The sequence below is a fragment of the Vipera berus genome, assembly GCF_964194415.1.
Source record: "Vipera berus genome assembly, chromosome: 2".
Classification (NCBI taxonomy): domain Eukaryota; kingdom Metazoa; phylum Chordata; class Lepidosauria; order Squamata; family Viperidae; genus Vipera; species Vipera berus.
The window spans coordinates 268,325,871-268,349,031 of NC_138203.1; the positions used below are offsets into that span (position 1 = coordinate 268,325,871).

Below are 23,161 nucleotides of genomic sequence, written 5' to 3' on the forward strand. Positions count from 1 at the left end.
AGGATCAAACTTCTGAGATTGGTTTCCAAATTGCATTGACTGTTTCCAGTCTACCTCAACATTTAACAATTTGCCGTGCTTCCTTTTCAGGTTTACCTTCATGCTGTCATTCGGGATGCCCACGGCAGGAAGATGAGCAAATCACTGGGAAATGTCATAGATCCATTGGATGTGATCACCGGGATTACTCTGCAGGTGACCCATTGTTGGTGGGCTCTCAGCTGGTAGCCCAGAAGATGGAAGCTGCAAGATGGTTTAGATTCCTGTCGCGTTGATAGAGGAGAATGTTTGTAGCTGAGAGTTGAAATAATGGGTCCTTGCTACAGGTACACCCTTGAGCTTGGTTGTTTTCTTGCAGACGTTTCATTACCAAACTGAGTAACGTCATCAGTGCAGTGATGACGTTACCTAGTTTGGTAATGCAACGTCTGCAAGAAAACAACCCAGCTCAGGGTGTACCATGGATCCCTTGATTTCTGTTGTGGTTGGCAGCCAGCAGGCCTGTCTTTCCCCTGAGAATCGGAAACTTGATTCTTTTTCAGATCAGCTGGGAACGTATGAATGGTTGCAGAGAGGAAGGTTGGCTTGGGCTGAAGGCAGCAGTAGTCAGCTGTGGTTAACGGCCAGGCCTGCGTTTCTACTTTTCACCCCAGTTATTGTGGCTTCTGTCTCAGTTGCTGCAAGGGCTTGGGTGGGATGTGGTTGCCTTTAGCTTTGTCACAGTTGAATATCACAGATGTATTTTTCTTGAGGCTGCCTTGTTTGAGTTCCAAAGGCTGCAAGGAGTGTGGGGAGGGATGTCCTGACATTAACTAGGGAAACAATTAGCTTCTTCTTCTTCTTCTTCTTCTTCTTCTTCTTCTTCTTCTTCTTCTTCTTCTTCTTCTTCTTCTTCTTCTTCTTCTTCTTCTTCTTCTTCTTCTTCTTCTTCTTCTTCTTCTTCTTCTTCTTCTTCTTCTCCTCCTCATCCTCCTCCTCTTCCTCTTCTTCTTCCTCCTCCTTCTCCTCCTCCTCTTCTTCGTCTCCTTCTCCTCCTCCTCCTCCTTCTTCCTCCTCCTTCTCCTCTTCCTCCTCCTCCTCCTCTTCTCCTCCTCCTTCTCCTCCTTCTCTTCTCCTCCTCCTCCTCTTCTTCTTCTTCTCCTCCTCCTCCTCCTTCTTCCTCCTTCTCTTCCTCTTCCTCCTCCTTCTCCTCCTCCTTCTCCTCCTTCTCTTCTTCTCCTTCTCCTCCTCCTCTTCTCCTCCTCCTCCTTCTTCTCCTCCTCCTCCTTCTCCTCCTCCTTCCTCCTCCTCCTCCTCCTCCTCTTCTTCTTCTTCTTCTCCTCCTCCTCCTCCCCCTTTCCCTCCCCTTCCTCCTCCACCTCCTCCCACATCTGGAGAAAGATTGCAAATGAGGTTTCTCTGAGTATAGCCTTACTAAGGAAACTTTGGTTTTACCGTTTGGTTGCTACATCTTATGAAAGACCACCATTTTTCCCTCTGTCTCTGTAGGGTCTACATGCTCAGTTATTAGACAGCAATTTGGACCCAGTTGAGCTGGAGCGAGCCAAAAAGGGACAGGTATATACATATATATCTATATATGTGTTGTCTCAAAATTTTCTTTCATGTTGATAGACAGCATAGAGATGTTCTTTGACTGTATTGGGTGTGGCATAGTTGGGTGTTTCTCTATGAATGTATTCCCTCAGTTTCTCTATGAATATATTCCCTTAGTAGCTTTAGGTTTAAATAGCATTCATACGTCACACTTATCCAAAGTATGTTATATGTATCTCAACAAGTTGGTTGGAAGCCCACTGAATTTCCTGTTTTGGGTTTGACATTTTGAATGTAAGGGTTTGTTCAGGTAGTCCTTGACTTACAACTGTTCATTAGTGACCATTTATTTATTTATTTATTTATTTATTTATTTATTTATTTATTTATTTATTTATTTATTTATTTATTTATTTATTTATTTATTTAATTGAATTTTTATACCGCCCTTCTCCCGAAGGACTCAGGGCGGTGAACAGGGCATATAAATAGAAGTACAAAAGTTAAAAAGGATTAAATTGTTGCCCAAATTAAAACAATCAAAATATAAAAAACTTTAAAACCCTAACATTCCCCCATCAGGCCAGGCCAGCTTGTTCGAATAAATGGGTCTTTAACCCGCGCCGGAAGGAGCGAAGATCCGGTGCCATCCGGAGCTCAACCGGCAGTTGATTCCATAAAGCCGGGGCGCCCACAGAGAAGGCCCTCCCCCTGGGGGCCACCAGCCGGCATTCTCTGCCCGGAGGCACCCTGAGGAGGCCCTCTCTGTGGGAACGCACAGGGCGGAGGGGAGTCGACGCCGGCAGCAGGTGTTACAGCGGCACGGAAATAACTGACTTAGGACCATTTTTCCCATTGACAACTATTGCAGCATCCCTGTGGTTACATGATCAAAATTTGGACGCTTGGCAACTGGCTCATATTTATGACAGTGTCCTGGAGTCATGTGATCACCTTTTGCGACCTTCTGACAAAGAAAGTCAATGGGGGAAGCCAGATTCACTTTACAGCTGTTACTAATATAACAGCTGCAGTGACTCACTTAACAACTGTGGCAAGAAAGGTCATAAAATGGGGCAAAACTTACTTAACAACTCTCTGGCTTAGCAATGGAAATTCGGACTCAATTGGGACTCAGTTGTGGTCAAAATCTATGACTATCTGTGTACATCTTTAGAGAAAAGGCTTTGAAACTGGAGCAAAAAACTTACAAGATCCAGTGTGTATCTTGATACTTGCTTTGCAGAAATCAGATTACCCCAACGGGATCCCAGAATGCGGGACTGATGCCCTTCGATTTGCTCTTTGTGCTTACACAACTCAAGGTACATTTCTGGCCTCCACTTGAGAGCCTGACTCAACGTTGTGACGTAATTCCTAATTTTGCTTTTATGTTGGCTTCTCTCATAATGTCCGTCTGTTGCCTTTCTCTCTTCAGGCCGGGATATAAACCTGGATGTGAATCGGATTCTGGGCTACCGCTATTTCTGCAACAAACTCTGGAATGCCACCAGATTTGCCATCCGTGGTCTTGGGGAGGAGTTCAAACCACCCCCCAGTCCAGAGGTAAGCTTGTTCTTCTAGATTCTCCTTTCCATTTTTGTAGAAGAGCAGGTGATGCTCTGTGTGTGTGGGGGGAGGGGTGGAGTTAAACATGTCATCAGCTTAGAATCCTTACATTGCCACAAACAATCCAAGTCCAGCCTCCCTGGAATTCTATTGACCCTTATCTAGTGCCAATTCATATTGTGCTTCCCCAAAAGTAAGCCTTACCCCCAAAATAAGTCCTAGTTTTGGGGCAAGGCACATGCCTAAAACTCAAGCTAGGGCGGGAGTGGGGAGGGGTGGAGCTACCCCACACACCCACTTACCATTGCAGCCTGCCTCTCCTCACCAGCCCAGTTCTTTTGCAGCGTCCCCCCGCCTGCATTTTGCAGTCAAAGGCCTTTCCGGAAGGCCTCTGCAGCCGAGAAGGATCCATAGCTCGGTTTGTGGCTGCAGAGGCCTTCTGAAAAGGCCTCTGACCGCGAAATGCAGGCCAGGAGACGCTGCAGAAGCGGGCCGGCTGGGTGGAGCTGTCAGTGCCGGAGGTGAGTGGAAAAGACACCCCCGAAAATAGGACCTGGTGCCTCTTTTGGAGGAAAGGAAAGAAGGAAGGAAGGAAGGAAGGAAGGAAGGAAGGAAGGAAGGAAGGAAGGAAGGAAGGAAGGAAGGAAGGAAGGAAGGAAGGAAAACCGGATCTTATTTTCAGGGAAACATGGTATTTCAACTCAGTTGATGAGATTCTGATCTGTAGGGTTGAGTGATAAATACAGGTAGTCCTCGACTTACAACTGTTTGTTTAGCAACCAGTCAAAAGTTACAACGGCACTGAAAAAAGAGACATATGATTGGTCTTCACACTTAAAACCATTGCAACATCCCTACAGTCAGTGATCCGAATTTGGGCACCTGGCAACCAACATGTATTTATGATGTTTGCAGTGTCCCACGGTCATGTGATCAGTATTTGCAATCTTCCCAGCCAGCTTCCAGCATGCAGAGTCAATGGAGGAAGCTGGATTCGTTTAGTGACCAAGTGATTCACTTAATAACTCTAGTGAATCGCTTAACAGTTGTGGCAAAGGTAAGACTGGGTGCGGCTCACTTAACAATCACCTTACTTAGCCACAGAAGTTATCGCAGTTGTAGAGGTAACTCAAGGACTACTTGTCGTTCTGAATTGCTGCTTAACTTTTATGCTCCTGATCTTTTTACGCCTGACAATTTTCCTTAGATATTCTTAAGCAACTGACCATCCATAATACGGAGCAGGACCTTGGTGCTCTCTGAGCTTGCTTGTTTTCTTGCAGAAGTTTCATTACCCAAACTAGGTAACCTCATCAGTGCTAGTCTTGATGATGTTGCAGATGTTGAGACTAGCACTGATGATGTTGCCTAGTTTGGGTAATGAAATGTCTGCAAGAAAACAGGAATGGAATGGGATGGAATGGAATGGAATATGATATGGAATGGAATGGAATGGAATGGAATAGAAGAATAGAATAGAATAGAATAGAATAGAATAGAATAGAATAGAATAGAATAGAATAATAGAATAGAATAATAGAATAGAATAGAATAATAGAATAGAATAGAATAATAGAATAGAATAATAGAATAGAATAGAATAGAATAGAATAGAATAGAATAGAATAATAGAATAGAATAGAATAGAATAATAGAATAGAATAGAATAGAATAATAGAATAGAATAGAATAGAATAGAATAATAGAATAGAATAATAGAATAGAATAGAATAATAGAATAGAATAGAATAGAATAATAGAATAGAATAGAATAGAATAGAATAATAGAATAGAATAATAGAATAGAATAGAATAATAGAATAGAATAGAATAATAGAATAGAATAATAGAATAGAATAGAATAATAGAATAGAATAGAATAGAATAGAATAATAGAATAGAATAGAATAGAATAGAATAGAATAATAGAATAGAATAGAATAGAATAATAGAATAGAATAGAATAGAATAGAATAGAATAGAATAGAATAGAATAATAGAATAGAATAGAATAATAGAATAGAATAATAGAATAGAATAGAATAATAGAATAGAATAGAATAGAATAGAATAGAATAGAATAGAATAGAATAGAATAGAATAGAATAGAATAAAAGAATAGAATGGAATAGAATAGAATAATAGAATAGAATAATAGAATAGAATAGAATAGAATAGAATAGAATAGAATAGAATAGAATAGAATAGAATAGAATAATAGAATAGAATAATAGAATAGAATAATAGAATAGAATGGAATGGAATGGAATGGAATAGAATAGAAGAATAGAATAGAAGAATAGAATAGAATAGAATAGAATAGAATAGAATAGAATAGAATAGAATAGAATAGAATAGAATAGAATAGAATAGAATAGAATAGAATAGAATAGAATAGAATAGAATAGAATAGAACAGAATAGAACAGAATAGCAGAGTTGGAAGTGACCTTGGAGGTTATCTAGTGTTCTGTCCCAGCCTGCGTACCTCCTTGTTACTTCACAAGGCAACCCCTAATTTAGCAGTAGACGGGATAAATAAACCCCTTTTATTAAAGTTACAGACCTTGTCCACAAACAGAACAGAGCACGAGCCAAAACAAGAAATAACTCACTGGTAAAATAAACAGTAATGAGAAGGAAGGTCTCACTGGAGAAGAGCCTAATGCTGGGAAAGGTGGAGGGCAAGAGAAGAAGGGGATGACAGAGAACGAGGTGGCTGGATGGAGTCACTGAAGCAGTAGGCGTGAGCTTAAATGGACTCCAGAAGATGGTAGAGGACAGGAAGGCCTGGAGGAACGTTGTCCATAGGGTCGCGATGGGTCGGACACGACTTCGCAGCTAACAACAACAACAAAATAAACAGACCATCGTCTCTGGACACAGAAGTTCTTTGCAAACGGTTACCTCCAGCAACCAGCCCTGCCCACACATTCCCTTTTTGTTACGCAGCCCCCAAGGCGTGGCTTTTCACTGCTTTCTCCTTCTCCCCTGGAGTCGCCCCATTGCTTCTCTCTCATTTATACTGTCCACATTTACCTGCGGTGCGTCTCTGAGGTCTTTCAGCTGTGCTGCCTCTGAGTCTGACTCATCCACCCAGCACAGCTTTCGGCTTGACCACGAGTGGAGGGGCCAGGTTCCTCCTCACTTTGTAAGTCTTGTAACTCATCAGAGTCTTCCTCTGACTCTGATGGCTCCCCGGGCTCTTACTTCTCCTCCTCCTCCTCCTCCTCCTCCTCCTCCTCCTCCTCCTCCTCCTCCTCCTCCTCCTCCTCCTCCTGATTCCCCGGACTCAGCTGCCGGGATCACAGGCTGGCATGGAATCACAACATCTAGTCCAACCCCCTGCTCAGGCACGGAACCCTATACCAGTGGTGGCGAACCTATGGCACGCGTGCCAGAGGCGGCACTCAGAGCCCTCTCTGTTGGCACACGCACCACCGGCACCAGCAGCAGGCCCATCAGGCCGCCACTGCCGCCCGGAGCAGGAGCCCCACCCAGCACAAAGGAGGCGAAGCAAGCTCGAGTAGAGGTGGTAGAACAGAGGTCACCAACCATTGTCGATTGGTGGACTGGAAGAAAAGGGAGGGGGAAGCATTTTACATGTGTGTGCGCGCGCGCACAGGGCCGTGAGCATGTACGCGCTGCAAATGGGGTGGGGCTAGTGCCTGCATGATACTCACTAGCCCTGCCCCATTCTTGCATGGTGCAGCGCCTTGTGTCTGCACCCTGCGGCATGGCGGCGGCTGTTTTTGCGCCTTGCAGCATGGTGGCACGTTTTTGCACCCCCAGTTTTTGCGTGCCAGAGGCAGCATTCAAGGCGCCTCCCTGGGTCCCCCCCCAAGTGCACCACAATGCTGATGTGGCCCTGGCACTTTGCGATAAATAAGTGGGTTTGGGTTGCGGTTTGGGCACTCGGTCTCTAAAAGGTTTGCCACCACTGCCCTATACCATTTCAGACAAATGGTTGTCCAATCTCTTCTTAAAAACCTCCAGTGTTGGAGCATCCAGAACTTCTGGAGGCAAGTCGTTCCACTGATTAAGCAAGCATAATTAATTAAGCAAGCAAGCAAGCTCAGAGAGCACCAAGGAACCCGCATTCCAACCCTGGACTACAACTATTCTCCTTCAAGGGTACAGAGTGTTTGTTATTCTGGATTTAGCAGAAGTTCTTCTTTACTAATCAGATTTGTTTGTTGCAGCTCAGTGGCCCTGAGAGCCTGGTGGACCTCTGGATCTTGAGTCGCCTGAGCCACGCTGTGGAGTTGTGCGATGTGGGATTTCAGGCCTACGACTTCTCTGGCATCACCACCGCAGTGTACAATTTCTGGCTGTATGAGCTGTGTGACGTCTACCTTGTGAGTGAGACCTCTCAGCCACCAAACTCTCATCGCGGGAGGCATAATATTTCCATTAACATCCAGTTGCAAGTATTGCACTATTACACTCAAGGTGTAATAACACCTAGATCAGCGACGGCAAACATTTTAGTGCTTAAAAAAAAAATTCAGGAAAGGCCTGACTTGACTCTGCTGGTGTGTCCCGTCCCTCCCAAACAGAAGAGAAACAATTCTTTACATATTTATTCATCTCTTTAAAAAATACCATCCGATCATGTCTATATAAAGAATGGTCAAGATAATTGCAAAAAAATGAAGTATGAGTAAAACAGATTCGCTTTCGGAGAGTCCAGAGGCTGCATAAGAGCACACCCCATTCGTATGCAGCTTTGTGGCCCCCGAAAATCATGTGAGAATGGGGTATGCTCCCGAGAATAGTTGGGTGTTGGTAAACACCAGCGTGTTACCCGAAACTCTCATGGTGTGTCTCCTTTGACACGTGTCATAAGTTTGTCATCACTGGCCTTGAGTAATTTCCCCAGTCTAGTGTGCCTGGATGGCATCAGCTGCACCTGAGGGCCGGGTAAGAAGTCATGGGCAGAGGCTTCTTAAAGAGAGATCCAGCCTAGAAGTAAGGAGGATTTCCCACAATGAAAACAAAACAGTGGAATAGTTTGCCTCCTGGAGTTGTCGGTGTTCCAACTCTGGAGGTTATCAAAAATAGACTGGACGACCATTTGACTGGGACGGTATAAGACCTCCTGTCTGGAGCAGAGGGGTGTACTTACAAGACCTCCAAGGTCCCGGCCAATTATTCTGTGCTCTTTTATCACTCCAGAATTCCTAACTAGCTGGGATTCTCTCAGTCACTGTCCCGATATATTCGGGAGACCCCTGGTTGGTGGAAGGCTGATTTTGATTTTGCTACTGAGCCAATTTCAGTATACAGGCTCATTCATTCCATTGATCGGTTTAAGTTGCAACAACTGATAGAACAGGTAGTCCTTGACTTACGACCACAATTGAACCCTTTTTTTTTTGGTTAAGCAAGACCGTTGTTAAGTGAGTTTGGCCCCATTCTGCGACTTTTCTTGCCACAGTTGATGAGTGAATCACGGCAGTTGTTAAATTGGTAACATGGCTGTTAAGTGAGACTGGCTTCCCCGTTGACTTTGCTTGTCAGAAGGTCACAAAAGGTGATCACGTGACCCTGGGACACTGCAACCGTCGTAAGTATGAACTATAAATTTGATCAAAGGTCATAACTCAGTCATAAGTCACTTTGCCATTGTAACTTTGAATGGTCACTAAACGAATTGTCGATGACTACCTGTACAAACTCACTCGAAGCCACTCCACAGAGTAGTTCTGAGTCGGTAACACTTTTCTTGAGTTCCTTGTGTTAAGGCAATGCAAAATCTAGTGAACGCTTAAAATGCATCATGAAACAGATTTGAATTTGAATCTCTGCCTGGTTATCATAGGGGACACAAGCATTTTGTGAAGATGAGTTGAAAAAGCGGCAAAAAGCTTGGTTCACTTTGGCTTTCGTTTATGTAAGACTTTAAAAAAACAAAACCAAGTCTGCTAATAAGTTAGTAGCCAGTGTTTCAAAAACATAAAGTGCAAAGGAATGGACTTCCGGAAGTGACATCCACACAGAGAACCGGTTGTTCACATAATTGAATCCCATCACTGATTATAAGTTACTGATCTCTGACTGGAATAGTAAAAGATACACAGCTGAATTGGTTGGCTAATAAATTCAAATAAATACAAATAGTCCTCAACCTATAACCGTTTGCTTAGTGACTGTTCAAAATTACAGTGGTACTGAAAAAGTCACTTAACAGCCATTACTTGCGCTTATGACCATCACAGCATCTACAAGTCCACGTGATCAACATTTGGGTGCTTGGTCAACAGCGTATATTTATGACAATTGCAGCATCCTGTTCTGACAAGTAAAATCAATCGGGGGGGGGACTGGATTTGCTTAATGACCATGTGATTCACTTAACAACTGCAAACGTTTGCTTAACAACCGTGGCAGTAAAGTTGTTAAAATCAAGTGTGACTCGCTTAACAACCAAACTTCCTTAGCATGCGGTCGTAAGTCAAGGGCTGCCTGTACCTGCGTTTAGTGGGCTTATCAGCTTGACTGAATTAAGGATCACTTTCTACGTTTTTGTTCTCTTCTTTATTTTCCACTTAGGAGTGCCTAAAGCCTGTGTTTGCCGGATCAGACCAGGTTGCGATTCAGACGGCCCAGAATGTTCTTTACACCTGCTTGGATGCCGGCCTTCGTCTCCTCAGTCCTTTCATGCCTTTCGTTACCGAGGAACTCTTCCAGCGTCTGCCTCGACGGTCTCCTTCCTCTGACCCTCCCAGCATCTGTGTCACTCCTTACCCCACTACTGAGCAGGTAAGGGGGTAACAGAATCTGAAGCTTGAGTCTGGCAACATCTACTGCCTTGGTAAGACCACACTTGGGCTACTACGTCCACTTGGGGACCACTTGGGGAGTACCTTGGGGACCACCTGCTGCCGGCGTCAACTTCCCTCCGCCCTGTGCGTTCCCACAGAGAGGGCCTCCTCAGGGTGCCTCCGGTCAGAGAATGTCGGCTGGCGGCCCCCAGGGGGAGGGCCTTCTCTGTCGGCGCTCCGGCTTTATGGAACCAGCTGCCGGTCGAGCTCCGGATGGCACCAGACCTTCGCTCCTTCCGACGCGGTCTGAAGACCCACTTATTCGAACAAGCTGGCCTGGCCTGATGGGGGAATTTTAGGGTTTTTAATGGGTTTTTATACTGTATTGTTTTATTGGGCGATTATTTAATTCTCTTTTTAATTTTTGTATTTGTTATTTATATGTGCCCTGTTCACCGCCCTGAGTCCCTCGGGAGAAGGGCGGTATATAAATTTAATAAATAATAATAATAATAATAATAATAATAATAATAATAATAATAATAATAATAAAATAATAATAATAATAATAATAATAATAATAATAATAATAATAATAATAATAATAATAATAATAATAATAATAATAATAATAACAACAACTTCGGGTCACCACAATACAAAAAAAGTTGTTGAGACTCTAGAAAAAGTACAGGGAACAGCAACAAAGATGATCAGGGGACTGGAGGCTAAAACATATAAGGAACGGTTGCTGGAATTGGGTATGTGTAGTTTAATGAAGAGAAGGGTGAGGGGTGACATGATAGCAGTGTTCCAATATCTCAGGGGCCGCCACAAAGAAGAGGGAGTCAAGCTATTCTCCAAAGCGCCTGAAGGCAGGACAAGAAGCAACGGATGGAAACTGACCAAAGAGAGAAGCAACCTAGAACTAAGGAGAAACTGCCTGACAGTTAGAACAATTAACCAGTGGAACAACCTGCCTCCAGAAGTGGTGAATGCTCCAACACTGGAAGTTTTTAGGAAGAGACTGGACAGCCATTTGTCTGAAATGGTATAGGGTTTCCTGCCTGAGCAGGGGGTTGGACTAGATGACCTCCAAGGTGCCTTCCAACTCTGTTATTCTGTACATAACATTGTTGGATGAGATCTATCTAGTACACCCTGGGGAGGAAGCCAAATTATTATTATTATTATTATTATTATTATTATTATTATTATTATTATTATTATTATTATTATTATTATTATTATTATTATTATTATTTATTTGACTTATATACCGCCCTATTCCCATAGGACTCAGGGCGGTTTACAGGGCAATTAAAACCATACAATACGAAAGTTAAAATAAATTTAAAACAATTAATTAAATTTAAGCCCAAAAGTTAAAACTTCTGTTATCACGGAAGCTCCTTTTGAAGTAAAGCCAGACATTCATGTAACAAAAAAGGAGACAACAAATTGGTTTCCAACAAAATCATAATCCAAGGTATAATCATAATGAAATAGAACATTAAGACTGCTAACCTTGGCTCTTCATCAGTATAGTACTGAAACAGGAAAATTAGTACAGGGAATGCTCAACTTAACAACGATAATTGGGATCACAATCTGGTTGTAAGTTGAGGCACCATGTGACCCAAAGTAATTTTTTACAGTGGTGTTTAAATGCTTAAAGCCTTTTTTTTTAACAGTGGTCATTAAGTGTATGCTGCTATCATTAAGAAAACCCAACAGTCATTAAGTGAATCCATTCTGTCAGAATCCATTTATATCACATTCATAAATGTATGTTTAAAACATTATCCCCCCCCTTCCTGGATTCTGCCATCTCCCGAGGAAGGAGCAGCGGATGTGGATTCAGCCTGCCTTAGGTTATTTCAAAGATCAAGGGAAACCTTTTGAACTGGGGGAACAAAGGGGAGGGTTAGGGAAGAAGGCATCTGGCCTGTGTCTCCATTTGAATCTGTAAAGGAAGAAGGCAATAACCGTAAAAGATCCGAAGTTCCCTTTTTCCCATGAAAGGGATGACACGAAGTAAATGATGGGGGGCTGACCAAATGGGGTTTGAGGGAAGGGGGGTTGAACCAGGAACTCTTTATAAAGTTTCAGTCTGTAAAACAATACCAGGTCCTGTCTTGTATTTCCACAACCAAACATGTCCTAGTAAAAATTCCTTTTGGACTAGAACTGACTCCAAGAGTTTTTGTTTTCCTAAGACGTGAATTGGGGTGGGTCCTGACACATTCATCTGAATGATCTTTTTTTTTACCAGAAACTGGCAAAAAATGCCAGGAACCATCCAAAAACATTGGATATCATGATCATGAGACCCCGCAGAATGCCCCGATGGGTAGTAAAGCTGACCCACCCAACATGCGGTCACATGACCATGGTGGGACAGGACAACCCTTTACGATGGCCAGAGTGCTTTATAGGCTGTCATAACCTTCAAAAGATCATAAAATGACCAGTCGTAAATGGAGGACTAGCTGTTTTGAAACTAAAGAAATTCTTCTCTTAGCCCATTTTCATTTTGGTCTGATGTTGAACTTAAGAATTAAATCGAGCAGCTCATACCTCTGCCTCCTTTCAGTTCCATTGGAGGAATGAAAAACTGGACCACACCTTTGACTTCATACTGAACATCATCAAGGCTGTGCGTTTTCTCCGGGCGGACTACAACCTTACCAAAACCAAAGCTGACTGTGAGTTTTTCACTAATGAATGAGAGGCTATGAATCCGGGTCTTGAGCTGGCTTGAAATTCCGGAATTTGCCATCCTGCCAAATCTGGAGAGGCTTAGTTTGGAGAAAGTTGCCTACCTGAACAATTAAAATATGTTAGCAAACCAGGCCAACTTTTGGTAGTCACTTGGCTTGAAGATCTATCGATGGAGGTGGAAGATCTTTAATATCCCTGCAGCTACAAATCTTTTCCCCAATATTGGTCTTAGCTTGGCAGTCGGAGATAATGATGGTTTTAGTGATTTCGTAGACTTGAGATGGACCGGTAGTTTGCAACATCTCAGTTCAGTATCTGGAGCCACCAATATTTCTCTCCCTGCCAGAACGTGCTGCTCAGAATTGCTAGTTTTCCATGGCGTGTTTTTGGGTGGTCTCCCCACCTCTGAAAAATAAGTGCTAAATTAATGTCAAGCCTCTGCTAGCTTAATACCTTTTTGCTAGAGAGCTAGGAGCCGTTGTGTCAGATGTCACAGATGTCAGAAGACGAACACCAGAGCCCAAAGCAGTAGAGAAAGGGATTCATTTCTTCGTATTTGCCCCTTTGACACTGTGTTCTGTTGAAGTATTCCATGAATTGTTTTGCATCTAACTAAAGAGAGAGACACCTGACATTTCTGATTTTGGGCCTTGGAATCTCCTCTTTTTTTAGGGAATGGGTCAATTCTCCATTAGGGAAATTAGCTATTTCATACCTGGGCTTTTTTGAACAGCTGGGTGAGTTGAACAGGTCTACTTAGAGAAAGCCAGTGGCGGTTTCTTCCACCTTTCTTCCTTTCTTTTGAGACATCAGCTTGAATTTCTTCTCTTTCTCTCATCCTTCCTTTTTCCCTCTCCTTGTAGCCGTTAAGGCAGAGTTCCCCAATCTTTCTGGCTTTGTGGATCAGTGGAAGGGTGGGTGGGGAGAAGATGGTTCTGCCCGAGTGGTCAGCAAATCTGCGCGGGCAGCTCCATTTGTCCAAGCGGCGTGCACCTGTGCCCGCTGCTCATGCAAACGTACCGTATTTTCCGGCGTATAAGACGACCCGGCGTATAAGACGACCCCCGACTTTTAAGAAGATTTTCAAGGTTTTTCGTCTTATACGCCGGAAAATACTTACATGCCCTGCCCTCCCTGTCCGTCGCAGAGGAGGCGAAGGCCCGACTGGCCCCGCCGGCCCTCCCGCTGCTCCCGCGCTTCTGCCGGCCCCCGAGGCGCAGCGTTTCCCGGGTGGCAGGCAGCGCCGGAGGGCAGCCGCCACCCCGCCACGGCCGGCACCCCTCCTGCTTCCCCCCCTAGGCCTTGAACTTCTCCCATTCGGCGCAGGGCGGGGCAGCTCCGCCCGCAGCCTCTTTTTTAGAACTCACTGTCGGCCGAGGCGCGCTCAGCCCGGGCTCCCGGTCCCTCTTCCCGGCCGGCTTCCCGCCCTGCCCCTCATGGAGCTGGACTGGGCGTGCAGCCTCTTGGTGTGGCTGCTTTTCCTGGGCAGCCTGGCGGTGCGGCTCCTGCGCTCGGACCTGTTGCTGAGCCGGCGGCTGCTGCTGCGCATGGGGCTGCTGGCCGTCCTGCAGGTGCTGGGCCAGGCCGTCCTGCCGCTGCCCCTCAGCGCCGCGCTCACGGCGGCTGCCTGCTGGCTCATCTCGGCCAGCACCGCCCGGCGGAAGCGCATCCCCGCGGGGGGGGAGAGCGGTGCTGGTGACAGGTGAGTCCGGCGGGCGCGAGGCCCTCCCCTCGGGCCAAGAGCCGACGGGCAGCGCCGCCTTCGCGTGGGGAGAGCCGCCCGACGCTCCCGCCCAGCCGTGTCCCGGAGCCGCGCCGGAGATAGCTCGGTTGCGCGGGGCGGCCCGGCTTTGCAAGAACGGGGACGCTCGACTGATTTGGTTTTTTTCCAGCGTATAAGACGACCCGGCGTATAAGACGACCCCCCAACTTTTGAGAAGATTTTCATGGGTTAAAAAGTCGTCTTATACGCCGGAAAATACGGTAGTGTGCAAGTACATGCTCGCCTGCTGCTTTCAGGAATTTCTGCGGCCCAGTTGCGAACACCTTATGGCCCACTAGTGGGCTGCGCCACAGAGGTGGGGGACCCCCGCCTTAAGGCATCAAGCACTTGAGTCTGAAAATGCAACCTCCCATCCCAGACCGGCTGCTTGTCCTTGATCTTAGAGGTCATGATTAGACCAGGAAATTAACTCCCTAGGAAGGCTAAAATAACTTTTATTAAGATTGTCTATCATAGTAGAACCTTGCAAATCTGAACCCCTTCCTCTTTATACTTCTGTGAATTAGGAAGGTGACTGAGCTGCTTCCAAATGTTATCTGTTAGTTCTGAACTTTAAAAAAAAATGTTTCAGCCACTTTGTCTAGGCCAGGAGCGTCCAATTTTGGCAACATTTAGATTTGTGGACATGAACTCCCAGTATTCTGGCAGCTACGCTGGCTGGGGAATTCTGGGAGTTGAAGTCCATAGGTCTTAATGTTGCCAAGGATGGGCACCCCCGATCTAGGCCGTAGCTTCTACATATTTCTGTTGAGATCTTCCTTGCTCTCTACAACGAGGCTGACAAGAGCTCCCCTCAACTTCCCTGATGTTCTTCCTCTGTTCATCTGTCCCTAGGTTACTTGCAGTGTTTGGATCTTCCGACAGCAGAGACCGTGACTCGTTGCTCTGAATATATCTGCATTCTTTCCTCCTCCAAGCAAGTTTTGGTACTAGAACCTGGGCAGGTTCCCCCTTCTGGCTGTGCTGTAGCTATAGCTTCCGACAAATGCATTGTCCATCTTCTGCTGAAGGTACTAAAAAAATAAGCAGGCCACAAAATGTTGACTGGCAGTAAAGAACCAGTGGAGCCCTTAGTTTTGGGGACCAGATTTCCATATATATATGTGTGTGTGTGTGTGTGTGTGTGTGTGTGTGTGTAATATATATAGCTAATAAAAGAGAGAAAGAACCTGTGGCTCAGGAAGTTAAAACAACTGCCTAATATATAATCAGCCCAGGTTCGAATCTCAGATAAAGGGCTGATGAGAACATAAAGAGTTCGAAATGATCATCTCAGCCTCCCAAAATTCTTTATTAGCAATTTGACCCCCAGGTTCCACTCTGCCCCACACCAGTGTGAGCCCACCCTCCTCACTGTCGCACCAAACATCAACATAATCGGGTCTCCCTCAGGAATCAGCCTTTCCCCCCCCCCCATTTTCTTCTTCTGGTGTCCTACCTTACTTTAACTTCCTTAGCAGTTAGAGCAACGAGACTCACGGTGAGTAAACCCAGGTCCAATTATTCACTTTTGTGAACTTGTGGAAGGACGAGGAAGCATTCTGGATTCTGCCAGCCTACAAAAGGAACACTTCCCCGCACCATCCAAAGGCTAGGAAACTAATAGATTTTGTTCTGTAACGGAACATCAGATCACCATGTCCTAAAGATAGTCTTGCATACCATTAAGACATAGGCTTCACCGCCCCGCCCCCACTCATAACACTTTATTCCATCATCTGCAATGCGGTAGGTGATCAATCACAAGGTGGTTCTGAGGGCCATTAATCACTTTTAGGCACCCAAATGATTGACTGACTGGTTTCATGAGGTAAAAAATCTGAGGGGGTCATATTTTGTATACAGGAAGTCCTTGATTTAGGACCACAATCGAGCCCAACATTTCTGTTGTCAAGCAAGACAATTGTCAGCGGAGTTTTCTCCCATTTTACAAACTTTCTTGGACCTTTCTTGCCACAGTTTTTGAATGAATCACTATGGTGGCTGGGTTAGTAACGGTCGTTAAGTGATTCTGGCTTTCCCATTGACTCTGCTTGTCAGAAGGTTACAAAAGCTGGTCACATCTCACACACACACACACACACACACACACACACACACACACACAAACACACACACACACACAGGGACACTGCAACCATCATAAATAGGAGTCCGTTGCCAATCATCTGAATTTTCATCATGTGACCATGGGGATGCTGCAACAGTCACAAGTGTGCCAAATGGTCATAAGTCACTTATTCAGCGCCATTGTAACTTTGAACAGTCACTAAACGAACTGTTGTAAATCAAGGACTACCTGTACTTCACTGCTTTCAAGAGCAGGGAATGGTTTGCCATTTGAACTTAAAGCAAATTAACCTTCAGGTTCTGTGTCATAAGTTCTGGTGTTGGTGTTGTTGTTCTTTAGCTGCTAAGGGGGTCCAACTTTTTGTGACCCCATGGACTAGGGCACAACAAGCTCCCCTGTCCTCTATCTATCTAACCATCTCATCCTCCGCCGTCCGTTTCCCCTTTTGCCTTCAGTCTTTCCCAACATCAGGGCGTTCTCCAACGAATCTTCTCTTCTCCATTGGTGGCCAAAGTATTTGAGCTTCAGCTTCAGTTTTTGTCCTTCAAAAAATCATCCGGGGTTGATTTCCTTTAGGATTGACTGATTTGATCTCCTTTTTGCTGAAGTTAAAACGCCAGAGATTTAGCAACATTTTGGGTTTTTCCATTTGGGCTGTTTCTGTAGTATTCAGGAAGATAATGGTCGTGATTCACCTCAGATCTCAGGGAATTCATGTATACTCAGATGACTTGTGGATCCAGTTGGTTACAGTGACTCTCAACTCATAGTGCTACCCATGAGGTAGCACGGTAGCATTGCTGACTCTCTGAATTCCTTGACAGGGCTTGATTGACGCAGAGAAGGAGATAGCCAAACTGACAGGGAAAAAGGCAGAGCTGCAGAAACAAATCCTATTATTACGCCAGCGTATGGCGAATCCAGAGTATGCTGTGAAAGTACCGGCCAAAGTCCAAGAATTGGATGCAGCCAAGGTAACTCATACAGGATTGGCAATTGGGGCTTGCTTTGTTAGGGATGATGCTCGATCCACTGCCTCACTTGTGGGTGCCGAGATACCAAATGTCCCAAAAGATTTGGGGGGGTGTGTGTTGTTTCTGTATTCAGGTTCTGAAATCTCCATGATCATAAGACATTGAGAGATTTTAGCCATTTGGGGACCCAGCATTCAGGACTCGGGGCCAGAAAAGTTGCTGGTTCCTTCAGAAGATCTTGAGTCAGGGGTGGATAATTTTGGTGGCCAATGATCACTTTAACATTCTGGTTCTTGCTTTCATCAGAATGTGGTGGGAAGGAGTTTAGAAGTCTCTGGAGATTCTCAAGTCATCCAGGTCATGGTTGTGCCAAAGGTGCTTTTTCAAAAGGAAAACTGGACTTTTGTTTTTCCTTGAAGACATTTCACTTCTCATCCAAGAAGCTTCTTCAGAACTGTAGAACTGAAGATGCTTCTTGGATGAGAAACGAAACAAGTCCAGTGGTCTTTTGAAAAAGCTCCTTTGGGACAAGGAGTTTAGAAGGTTTTTGAGTTTTTGCTTGCCTTTTAGCCTGAGACACTTATTTTCTCTCTCTCTCTCACATACACGCAATTTTATTCATTTATAACATTAAAATATGAAAATACAAAAGCAAATAGTAAGGGACAACAATAGGTAAAGGAAAAAGGAAAAAATGTGGAGAAGGGGAGGGGGAAGAAACAAAAGGTGTCGACTTCCAACCCCCTCTGTTGCAGTAAAATAAGAGATTAAGATTGAATCTCGAACTTTTTACATTTCTATAGTAGCATGAACTAGCCATTTCTATATCAACAAACCAGTCTAATTAGTAAAACCTAAAATCATGGCATCATTTTTTTTTTCACCTCAAGCACAAAGTCCAGAAGCGGTTTCCAAGTAGAAACAAAAGTACTTACATTCTTTTCTTTTATCAGAACAGTCATCTCTTGTTTTGATAAAGCCATCTCTCCTAATTGGAAGCCTCCTTCCATTTTTGTGCACAGAGCAGTCTTGCTGCCATCACCATATATAAAATCAGAGTTCCAATTTTTTTTTTCCACCCCCAAGTCTTTTTCCATTAGACCCAGAGGGAAAGTTTCTGGTTTAATCTTTATGTTAACTTTAAGAATTTTCTGCATTAATGTATGAATCCTACTCCGATATTTCTTTGCTTTATCACATGTCCCCCCCAAAATGATAAAAAGTCCCTTCTTTACATTTACATTTCCAACATTCATTTGAAATACCTTTATACATTCTAGATCAGGAGTCTTCAAACTTGTCCCTTTTATGACTCATGGACTTCAACTCCCAGAATTCCTCAGCCGGGGATGCTGGCTGAGGAATTCTGGGAGTTGAAGTCCACAAGTCATAAAAGGGCCAAGTTTGAAGACCCCTGTTCTAGATAGCCTATTCTGCATATTTCTTGAGGGTAATTACAAAAAGACCCTTCAGAACAAGAATATGAAGTGTGATGCAGATGATGATGATGATGATTAATATTATTAATATTATTATTAATATTAATATTATTTTCATCACAGAGTCACCCAGATGTTCAGACTAGATTTGTCTGTTTTGTCCACCTATCAAACCCTTCCCAAGGACCTGGGCTAGGCAGATGTTGGGGTTTGATGGTGTATCAAGAGGTATCGTCGCAGGATGTAAGCTGTTCTGAGTAAAGCTGCCTTTTTGCAATTGACTATTAAATTCCTTGGCCGCCTATATTGCCATGGGGCTCCTCTAGGCAGCTCCCAACCATACAAAGTGAAGGGACAAAAAAGGTTTAATCAAAATTAAAGTAAAATAATGGAACAGTGAAATAAATAAGGGAAAAGAAACAAAGAAAATACATTGATATGACTAGTAAAAAAGATGGGCGTAGGGAGAGCAGAAGTGCGTGTGTGAGGGGGGGGGGAGATGGAGTCTGCTATCAATCAAACAGCCACTTCCAGAGTTGAATTCCCCCATTGGGTCCCCAGGCCAATCTGCAGGATAGGAGGAGGTTTGGGGCAGATCTTACCACGGATGGATGGCAGGATGTCCCAAAGGGACATATCAACAACTTGATCATCACATCTGTCTTGGGCATTTTTTTTCCCTCAGCTGAAACAAAGTGAGACAGAACTGCAGAAGGCGGACGAAGCTCTTCAGAATTTCAAGAAGATGATCTGAAATTGAAGGATACATGAGGTCGCTCGGATGGGCTTGTTCTACCTTTGGGAGTTGGGAAAGAAACCTTTCAGAGCAAAACCAGAGGACCCGTTTCTGTTCGGCTGTTCTTAGTTCGTTATATTTTCTGTGAAGACATTAAACTATTTTGCTCAGTTAGAAGACTGAATTGGCACTGGCATTTGCAGAAAGGAGACGGAGCAAAGATTGTCCCTTAATCCTGCTCTTATGGTCCAGGCATTAATAAAGTAATAAGAGCCATAGAACTGGGAAGCTGGAAGGGGCTTTTAAGATCATCTAGGCTAGTGGTGGCAAACCTTTTAGAGACCGAGTGCCCAAACTGCAACCCAAAACCCACTTATTTATTGCTGGGTGCCAGGTGGGCGTGGCTCACTGGGTGGGTGTGGGTGTGCTGGTCATGGAAGATTGAGTAGGTGTGGCCAAGGTGGGTGTGGTCACCAATGTTGCTCGTGGGGAGGGACACCTGTGGGGGGTGAGCAGGGTTGGGGGAGCTCCAGGAGGTCTCTGGCAGGTGGAGCGGTAGGCAGGAGACTCATCCTGTGGGGTGAGGCGAGGCAGGGTGGGGGTGCCATTGCCATGGGGCAAGGCAAGGCCTGGGGCAGCTGCTGCCTGACACCATCGGCCCCCGCACATAGAGGCCAGCGAGCGCGTGGGGCCCAACAGTGTCCGTCAGTAGCCACAGCCTGCCGGGCCCTCAACAGGCGCACTCTGGGGCTCCGCAGCCCGTCGCCACCAGTTCAAAGCCGCCTCCGAGATGGATGGTCGGCCAACAGCTGAGGAGGTGATGCAGTGGGTCGTGCCTGGGAAAAGGAGAGCGTGCGAGGCCAGGCGAGATGAGATGTGGGGGAGGGAAACCAGCCGTGCCGGGATGCATTCAGCCACATGTGACATTGGCGAGTTAGCAGGCGGCTGGTTGAAGAGGGACAGTTGCCACCTCCGGGGCTCTGACTGCCTCCTCTGGCACCCGTGCCATAGGTTCACCACCACCGATCTAGGCTACCCAGGATGTCCATCCAGTTTAAACTTGCCAAAATTGAAGGTCACTGCCCTTGTCTGACCTGCAGTCTTAACTTCTCCCAATCTAGACTAGATAGAACAGTGTTGAGGAAAGGATGGAGAATCTCAGTTGTCCTTTAGACTTCGCAGATGCCTTGTGATTGATTGATCGATTACAGGTAGTCCTTGACTGACAACCATTCATTTAGTGACCTTTCAAAGTTACAATGGCAATGAAAAAGATGACATATGTCCGGTTTTCACACTAATGACCCTTTCAGCATCCCTATGGGCACGTGATCAAAACTTGGGCACTTGAAAACTGGCATGTAGTTACGATGTTTGCACAAGCCTGAGTGAGAGATGGCTGGTGCTGCAGGGCTGTCAGGGCTCAGTGGAAGCGCCAGGGTCAGCGCCAGGCTCCAGCTGGAGCTCAGCACTGATCCTGGCACTTCTGAGCCCAGAAGGCAGGTGTCTTGCTCGGCTGTGGCTTGCGGGGCACTTTTTTCAGTCACTAAGCAAACTGTTGTAAATCGAGGACTACCTGTACTTCATCACTTTTTTCCTTTTTTTTTTTGGTCAAGTTTTTGACACCTTGCTAGGAGACTGGTGGTACTCTGATGTTGCCATATCCTAAAAGTGGTACAATGGGTGAAAAGGTTGAAAAGCCCTGGTCTTGGCAACTTTAAAATTTGTGGACTTCCAACTCCCAGAATTTCTCACCCAGCACGGCTGGCTATGCTATGCTATAATCTAGTAGAAGGAACTTTTCAAGCATGATTCTTGAAACCTGCTGCCAACCTAGGTATTAAAAAAGCTTCATATTTCTACATTCATTCCCAAAGCAGCCAGAATTTCTGAGCTCCATCATAATCCCACTAAACCAGGGGTGAGGAACGATCACCCTTTTATGATTAGTGGATTTCAACTCCCAGAATTCCTGAGCCAGCCATGAAGTCCACAAGTCTTCTTTCAATCTACATTCTGGGAGTTGAAGTCCACAAACCATAAAAGGGCCACTGGCCCTCATCCTTGGTTTAGTGGGATTATGATGTAGCTGGCTCAGGAATTCTGGCTGGCTCAGGAATTCTGGGAGTTGAAGTCCACAAGTCATAAAGGGGCCATACCCTAGTTCCCCACCTCGGCACTAAACATTATTATTTGAGTAGCTGAGAAATCCTGGTGTTCAGAAACTGTGATTTTTATTTCCAGTCTAATCCGCTCCCACACCTATTTCCCTGGAGTGATCTTTTGTCATGACTCAGTTCTATCTCCTGAGCCAAGATTCCACTTAGTTTATTGTACTGTATTGTGGAAGGATCTTTTCCCCGCTGGGCCAAATTTTCTCTCTTGTGGATTAGTCACACTGCAGAAGAACAAACAAAAGGCTGTCTGGACTAGGGGCATATTTCTCTCTTTCCACTTTCCCAGACCAAAGTGTTTTTCCTTTTCTTTAAATGGCTCATCCATTCCTTTCTCAGGGTCATGTCCATGGACCTGTTGAGGATCCAGCAGGATCAGGAAACCCCCTCTGCAAAGCAGACTGTCTGGTGGAAAGCGCTGCTTCACTGGTGTGATCAAAGCTCTACCTTCCCCCCCCCCTCTAATGTTCATTGATTGCACAGTTGCTAATGGCATCTTGTTTGTTTTGACTGCATCCTGTGGATACCCATGTAAGAAGCTCAGGAAAATTTGGTCTAGTGCAGGGGTAGGCAACCTTGGCTCTTTTATGACTCGTGGACTTCAACTCCCAGAATTCCTGAGCCAGCCATACTGGCTCAGGAATTCTGGGAGTTGAAGTCCACGAATCATAAAAGAGCCATGGTTGCCTACCCCTGGTCTAGTGGTTAAGATGCTGGCTTATGAACCAGGAGATCCTGAGTTCTAGACCCATTTTAGGCATGAAAAACTGGCTGGGTATCTAAGTCTCTCTCTCTCTCTCTCTCTCTCTCTCTCTCTCTCTCTCCCTCTCCCTCTCCCTCTCCCTCTCCCTCTCCCTCTCCCTCCCTCTCCCTCTCCCTCTCCCTCTCTCTCTCTCTCTCTCTCTCTCACACACACACACACACACACATACACAGTCTCTCCCCAACCCACCTCGCAGGATTGTTGTGGGGAAAATAGGAGCAGAGAATATTAGGCATATTCATCACCGTCCTTATAAACAATAATAAAGACAGGATAAGAAAATAAATAGCTAAAAAAATACATCAATTCCCTCTTTCCGTTTTCCTCTCTTGGCTAAAAAGCATGAATCAGAAACGAATGTGTCCTCTGATAGGGCTTATCAAAGTTGTGATAAGGCACACCTGTGTGAGCCAGGAAGGTTTCGAGGCAGATAAGAAGCTAAAAAGTTCTACAAAGAAGTGTCTGGGGGGTCACTGTCTCTGTATTAAGACACAGCCGCACCTTATTTGCGCACCCATCAGTGTAATTTACAGAGGACTTCTGTGGCTGTGTTTGTGTGAGAGCGTGCCTGTTTTCTTCTCCCCTCCCGCAAACTTTAGGAACGGGGAGGGAGGGAGGGAGGGGGG

General features: G+C 45.1%; 1 protein-coding gene across 1 annotated transcript in view; it reads left to right on the forward strand.

The window, feature by feature from the left end:
- VARS1 (valyl-tRNA synthetase 1) overlaps positions 1-19,850 on the forward strand; it is a 55,247-nt gene extending 35,397 nt beyond the window's left edge. The window contains exons 22-31 of the mRNA XM_081317760.1: positions 91-195; positions 1,489-1,557; positions 2,783-2,861; positions 2,975-3,102; positions 7,307-7,462; positions 9,660-9,869; positions 12,468-12,579; positions 15,213-15,388; positions 17,274-17,423; positions 19,548-19,850. Of these exons, the coding sequence (XP_081173886.1) occupies positions 91-195; positions 1,489-1,557; positions 2,783-2,861; positions 2,975-3,102; positions 7,307-7,462; positions 9,660-9,869; positions 12,468-12,579; positions 15,213-15,388; positions 17,274-17,423; positions 19,548-19,616 (1,254 nt within the window). The 3' untranslated portion in view covers positions 19,617-19,850. The remainder of the gene's footprint in view (positions 1-90; positions 196-1,488; positions 1,558-2,782; positions 2,862-2,974; positions 3,103-7,306; positions 7,463-9,659; positions 9,870-12,467; positions 12,580-15,212; positions 15,389-17,273; positions 17,424-19,547) is intronic.
- Positions 19,851-23,161: the final 3,311 nt, after the last annotated feature.